The sequence below is a fragment of the Agrilus planipennis genome, unplaced genomic scaffold (genome assembly GCF_000699045.2).
Source record: "Agrilus planipennis isolate EAB-ADULT unplaced genomic scaffold, Apla_2.0 scaffold44, whole genome shotgun sequence".
Lineage (NCBI taxonomy): Eukaryota > Metazoa > Arthropoda > Insecta > Coleoptera > Buprestidae > Agrilus > Agrilus planipennis.
In genome coordinates, this window is record NW_020438939.1 from 756,727 (window position 1) to 763,398 (window position 6,672).

Consider the following 6,672-nt stretch of genomic DNA (forward strand, 5'->3'; position numbering starts at 1 on the left):
AATTTCTCAAAAGATGTCTTAGTGTTATATTTAATAAGTAAAACGCTGTTTATATCAAAATGAGGTTTATTTAGCAATTTTATTATTTATTTTATTTAAATAAAATACAATTTGTTCAATAATACATTTATTGTTGCAAATTAATAGCATTTATAAGAAACACAACGTATTAATAATATTTTATTCTTAATCACAAAGCCAAATCATTAAAATTTCCACATTTTGAAAGATGCCAAAAATGGTGTGAGATCAGCCCAATCTGGAAATTCTTCCAGAAATTGTTTAAAGTGAGGTGTTTTAACGTTATTGACCTCGTGGACATATCTTCCCAAAACTGCAATATCTAAAATCGAATGCTTCCAGTTTTGGGGTACTTGGAGATGCATAGAAAAATTTAAAGGCCTTTTCTCAATCCCCCAAGCATAATTTATGAAATAAGTCGTCTGGTTCTTCCATTTAGGTCCCTCTTTTATTTCTGAAGACAAACTAATATTTTTTAACGCCACCCCCAATTGTAAAGCAAAGTAGATAGTCATGTGAGTTGGTCCTGGAATTCAAAATTATTTATGTTACAAAACAGTTAATGATTTAACAATAATATGCATACCTGAAGCAGAAAAATTGAGCATTACTAATGTTGGACTTATGTTTTCTTTGTTTTGTATGATTAGTTGCACATCTTCTTGAATTATTGGCTGTTCAGCGGAAATCCAGCTACTTTTACTTCTAAAAGAGCAACAAAAAATATTAGAATCGAAAATATCGTACATCGTTTCTTTAACACACAATACTTCAATAGCTCGTGGGTGTAATATGGGCATTCCATAAAATAATTCGCTATCAGACAAAGTGTTAACACTTTGAGCTTTTTTGACATCTTCCACAAAATTTTCAACACTTCTTGGAGAATTTCTGTCCAAATTTACGATAAAATATCCAGCATCTTGTTTATAAACGGTTCCGTTTATGTTATAAAATGCTCTTCCAGTATGCTACAAAAAAAAAATGTTTTGATTACATTAACACCGCAATAATGTTATTGTACTTGTATCCAAAAACGTTGAGGGGCTGGAGAAGAAAAATCTCCACTGTATGGGAATCCCAGAGGAGTAAAAACAAGTCCAAAAAATGCCAAAAAGGTAATTAAAAACCCATAAAATACTTTTAATGGACTTCTAACAAGGGTTATCAAAGGGACCTACATATAAAAATCAATGTTATTTTAATTAATTTTAAATAATTTAAACTTACAAACAAACTACTTATTAAAACGGAAAGAATTAGAGTTGCGAAACCAACAAACAGTTCCGGATTTTTATTACTACCAAACCTTCCAGTAATAGGAATGACAAAGGTCATTAAAATCACACTCGTGTACATTAAATAGCAGACAGGAATTAGAGTGCTTATCAGGTGTAAAAATTGCCAAGTCCTAACTAAATATAATATATTTACAATTACGATAACAGAAATAAAATTAGTAGCATATTACGCTTGAAAAAGGTATGGCATAACAGATTGTACATATGTAGAGTAATCTCTCGATAAAATTTGTTGAAACAAAAATTCACATGTATCATTAATTACTTACAAAATATAACAAAGACACTTACCAGAGTACTGAAGTTTAGAAAAATGTATAACAGCAAAAACTAAACTATTAAAAACCAAAGGTATTTGGATTATATGCGAAGCCCTAATATTAAAAAAGGTACCAATCACAAGAGGCACACACCATATCAATCTTACACAACTTAACTGAACTTGAGTATGTGCTGCAATTGAATTATTTTCCTAAAATATAATATAACTTTGTTATAGCATTGATTACATCATTTCAAAAAGGTACTTACTTTAAATGAGTATTTGTTTGCAATTATTATAACTCCACAACATAGACCCCAAATGGGTACTACATAAAGACCTAGTATAATCCAGGGATTTCTATACCAACTCATAGTGTAACCCAAATAATCAAGTAGAATTCCCAAAATTACAGTAAATCCTATTGCAAGTAACCATCCCACAATGATCCCCATTTTGGTTATCAAAATATATAATAAGTCTTCTTTATTGAGTCCTGAATATTTTAAGTTTATAATATAATGAAGTTAATTTACTATAATATGTTCAAGTGGCAAAAGTAAATAAAACTCACGCAGTCCCAAAGTAAAAAAGCATCTGAAGGCAACTATGACACATAAAAGAGCAGTTGAGTAGTTTAATAAAGTTGCTACGTTTATTGTGTAGACAATCATAAAAAGACCAAAAAAATCGTAATAAACTACTTTAGTTTGATCCTGGGATTCTAAATTATCAATTTCAGTAGTGTTTACCAAATTTTTAATTAATGACAGCACATTATCACCAACATGTTGAAATGACCCAAGTGGAATGTTATCAAAACCATCATACTTGGTGTGATACCTGTATCCACTTCTTACAAATGCCATATCATAGCCTACATACAAACTCAAAATAGATGTTTATAAATATTACATAATCTGTAATAAGCTTACCAACAACCCCACCAAAATCTCTAAACACTCTAAAGTCTGTATCTGAAGGAATTAAATTATTTTGAAATATTTCTTCCCCTGTCACTTGTCCTGCAGGATGTGGAACTTTGCTGAACTTGTGCACCAACCAGGGCTGCCCTGGACCAGTTTGAAATAGAATTATTTTACCACCTGCCCCTGCAGCTTCTAAATTAATGACTACTTTACAATTTCCAGCCCAATTATGTTGAGTAATAAAGCCATGAGACGCTTGCAAAAAAGACTCTTCTGCCCCATTAAAAAGAAAAATTATATCATGTTCAAAATCGTCTGCTGACCTGGAAAGCACTCGCAGAACTTCCAACATTGTTGCACAATTAATACCATCATCGCTACCCCCTGAAGTTTATTTACCTATATGCAAATTATACAAAACAATATTTAAAAATAAAAAGAAAAGCTCACCTGGACTTGTAGGTACAGAATCAAAATGAGCATTTATCAAAATACTTTTATTTTTGTTATTGTTTATGGAAGACAATTTAACAATCAAATTTTGAACATTTCCATATGCATTCACTATACCATAGGGGGCATAATCGAGATAGTATGATCCTGAAACTGTTTGTAAATCGACTTTAATTTTTTTGTTAGAATGTGCATTGATCACAATGTCGTTAATTTGTTTTTTCAAATATTGAACAGCCAATAATTCATTTTCATAACTACCCACAACCCTAGGGCCAAAATCTGTTAAGCCTTTTAAATAATTTCTAGCTTCTTCAGCAATAAACTTTTCAGAGTACTTCTCCTACAAAAACATTCATTTTCATGTTACTATACACTGTAAGACTGAAAAAATCAAAACCTTGTCAGCACTTTTTAATGGAACTGGTAATATGCTGTCTAAGAGAAGAGACAATCCAAACAAGCCCAGTAATAAAATTACAAAGAAAACAACAAACAAAGGTGATATGCTGTGAATACTTGATGAAGGTATATTCCCTTTATATTCTTCATTACTTCTCTCTTCAAATTCCATAGTTAAAGGCTCAAATGTAACATGTTTTTGCTCACTTCTGTTTCTCATTTTATGTGATTACTGATTACTTATCAAAAGCACATTTACTCTTTATGTTGGCTACAAAAAGTAATAGAAGTGTATCGAAATGAAAACTGCAACACAAAAAGAAAACAAACGATATAAAAAAAATAATGTGGGTAAATACTCAGTTCGATTTACTATAAATAACAATAGCTTTAGTACTAACGTGTACAATATTCATTTAATTTAAGAAAAAATCACTTATTGAAAGGAAATAACAATAAAAAAGATTATGAGTACTCACCGGTACCACACAACTCAAAATATGCAAAATAATTTAGTCTTTTCTTAACCTATGGTCATTTTAGACTTTAGAAGTGTCTCCAATTGAAATACAAATGCAAATTGTAGCAATCTCTTTTTTTTTAAAAATGTATTTATATTTTATTTTTTGATATAGATGATAAAGACTTATTATCTATGGGCAACATAGACAAATAGCGATATATACCCATTGTATATACCATCGACTTTTAGTAATGGACATGCCTTAGCGGTCAGAATTGTGGTACAAAAGAAAGAGATGGAACGAAGTTTCACATATGTAAATTCGAGACGTTAAATTCTGCTACTAATGAGATAAGAGGTAATACATAGCAAAATTAGAAAAAAAAAGCGAAGTAGGTATAATTGTTTCAGTTTTTCAACAGTAACAAAAATTTTTCTCATTAATTTACGATAACCTATAGTAGAAAAGAAATTGAGAATGAATTACTTCTTTTTATAATATAATGTCGAACTACCCCCTATTTTGTTAAAATTGTATATATTACAGAACTTCAGTTTATCCAAATTTTTTCAGAAAAGTCAATTGGCTTTTATAGCGCCACTACATTTGCTGATTCTTTCATCTATGCTCTAGTTTTTTCTATCACAGTTATCTATACCTATTATCTATGATCTATACGTCGACAGCATAAATTGACACAATTATGAATCCATATGAATCTATGATGTTTGTACATGTAGAATCTTGTCATCTTGCCATTTTGTATTGAAAACGACGCAACGTCGCCATTTTCAAATTTTGTAATTTTCTTGATTTTCAGTGCGTTTTAATTATTTAATAGTGTAATTTACTTGTTTTTCTTCTCCATTTTTACAGATTGACGATAAATAATAGTCGAAGAGATCATTTTGTTGCTATCGAAAAGAACGTCTACTACGGTGTTGTAGCTGTTAACTTTTCATCGTGGAGGAGTTGTAGTTAATTAAGGTGAGCTACATGCTGTAATTGTATCTGCAGATACGGAGATTAAATGCATTATATCTGAATACTGCTTGACAAGATTTCATTTTACAGAAACATTGTAAAAACTCTGGACGGCATTAAAGTAGTGATTATATCAGTCATCAAGTCATCATTCACTCCAGAGCATATGTGTACATATGGTGCTGTAGCAAACATGAAGTGCCTTTTTTTTTCATTGAAAATGGAGGTAGTGTGCTATTGCTAAAGGGAAGATTTATTACAATAAACCAATGAACTGGTAAGTAACAGTATCAGTTTAAAAGAGTAAATGAGATCCCAGAAACTTCAATTTCTTAGATATTTGTAACATACTTCCAGTAGACTACTTTTAAACAGTTTTTCAAAAATGATGGAAACTGAACAGCAGAATTAATGAGGAATTAACCTTTCCAACAGTATGAAAGTTATATGCCTAACTAAATTATATTTTCTTGTCCGTCTCTATAGACTGCCCAACAAATGAGATGGAGTTACAATTAATTTTGATGTTACTGAAACCACCAGTGCTTTTAAAGTCTTCACATAATGCAGTTAATTTTAAGCATGTGAGAGAGAAGTAACTGGAAATTAATTTGGAAACTGCTAAAACAACAGATTTGTCTGCCGTGGTAGCCCTCGTGGATTTGGCTACAGTTGATTAAGGTGAGAATGCATGACATAATATTAATTGCTCATAATTTATTGCATTTCTTAATAATTTTTTCCAACAGCATGAATTGAGATTAAAGTGAATCTATGGCATTTTAACAATTATCTATTGTTCCGGAAGATGTTGTGCATCTGTGGTTTTGCCCTTAACAAATATCTATAGTCCACACCTTAAATTGATGTCATTCATCTATGATTGTCATTTATGTAAATTGACAGTTTTATAATTCAGATACTTTACTTTCTTTTTGCTACATATTTTTAGTTGTGTTAGTGCCTTCCTCAATTAATAGTGTAATTAATATGTTTTTTGTTAATTTCTGCAGATTGCCTAACAAACGAGAGAATTACAATGCAGTTTGGTCCTACTGAAACAACTAATGTCTACTGGGGTGTGGTCTTTCATGGACTATATTCTTGATTTGCTGATTTTGTCTTCGCCTTGCAACATTTTTCAACTGACTAGTGAGAACAACTGGAGATTTATTGGAGTTCCACTAAAACAACAAATTTTCTGCTATGATATTCCTTCTGGATTTGGTTTGCTTTTCACACATGCAAACTTTGGAATGTTACAGTTAATTAAGGTGAGAATACTTGATATAATTAACTTTAATTGCTCATTATTAATCTGTTACCACCGTATCTGTTTCAGATCGACGTTGGAGAAGACAAAGATGACCCCATAGTTGAAATAGTTCTTTTGTCTTGCATGGTCTATATAGTAGAATTCATTAAGTTGATTTTATTCAAATTAATTTTTTATTTTGCATGTTTTATGTAGTTAATTTGAATTAGTTTTTATTTTGCATGCTTCATTTTATTTGAATTAATTTTTGATTGTAGATGTTTTTATTTTTTTAAAATAGTAGTAGTGTAGTAGTAATACTTACTAATCCGTTGAGTAGTTGTAGTATAGTCTAATATGTCTCTTGCTTACCTCTTCGCTTAGCTTACTGCATATTCTTACTATAAATTGCTTTGCATTTACCCTACGAGTTCTACATGATTCAACGTTTCGTTATCGTGTGTGTTTCTTCTCACCCTTGTGGAATTAGGGAGGGCCTCCCCGAACGACTTCCCTTGGGCTTAGCTATTTAGTTGATCTTAAAAGTGTCTTATACACTTTTCGCGAGTCTACTCTAGCGTTACTTCCTTTCAGACAGGGT

The 6,672-nt window shown here is 31.0% G+C and overlaps 1 protein-coding gene and 1 long non-coding RNA gene across 5 annotated transcripts; one reads left to right on the plus strand and one right to left on the minus strand.

Moving 5' to 3' along the window:
* Positions 1-176: 176 nt before the first annotated feature.
* LOC112903924 (endoplasmic reticulum metallopeptidase 1-like) lies at positions 177-4,043 on the minus strand. Of its 4 annotated transcripts, XM_025974514.1 has the most exons (13): positions 3,848-4,041; positions 3,367-3,674; positions 3,228-3,309; positions 2,964-3,119; positions 2,520-2,897; positions 2,159-2,461; positions 1,854-2,080; positions 1,614-1,794; positions 1,252-1,436; positions 1,046-1,198; positions 787-992; positions 608-726; positions 177-547 (listed from the first exon to the last, which is right to left on the minus strand). In XM_025974514.1, the coding sequence occupies exons 2-13, from the start codon at positions 3,586-3,588 to the stop codon at positions 207-209; spliced, it is 2,553 nt and encodes an 850-aa protein (XP_025830299.1). In that variant the 5' UTR covers positions 3,589-3,674; positions 3,848-4,041; the 3' UTR covers positions 177-206. The 4 variants fall into 4 exon arrangements, with proteins under 4 accessions (XP_025830299.1, XP_025830298.1, XP_025830301.1 ...); XM_025974513.1 differs by having other exon boundaries at positions 2,964-3,309; XM_025974515.1 differs by lacking the exon at positions 177-547 and having other exon boundaries at positions 636-726; positions 792-992; positions 2,964-3,309; positions 3,848-4,043.
* Positions 4,044-4,596: 553 nt separating this feature from the next.
* Positions 4,597-6,076, plus strand: LOC108733506. The gene is made up of 4 exons (XR_003231119.1): positions 4,597-4,819; positions 4,907-5,093; positions 5,303-5,497; positions 5,830-6,076. It is a non-coding gene; the product is annotated as an uncharacterized LOC108733506 (long non-coding RNA).
* The last annotated feature ends 596 nt before the right edge of the window (positions 6,077-6,672 follow it).

What these genes read in the sequence shown, in the direction of transcription:
- LOC112903924 (XM_025974513.1), bottom strand. Translation starts at nt 3,588, where the DNA reads ATGAGAAACAGAAGTGAGCAAAAACATGTTACATTTGAGCCTTTAACT. An exon ending in CTCAACGTTTTTGGATACAA is followed by an intron (nt 993 to 1,045) that starts GTACAATAACAT and finishes TTTTTTTTGTAG; the next exon opens with CATACTGGAAGAGCATTTTA. An exon ending in GCTCAATTTTTCTGCTTCAG is followed by an intron (nt 548 to 607) that starts GTATGCATATTA and finishes TTTGAATTCCAG; the next exon opens with GACCAACTCACATGACTATC.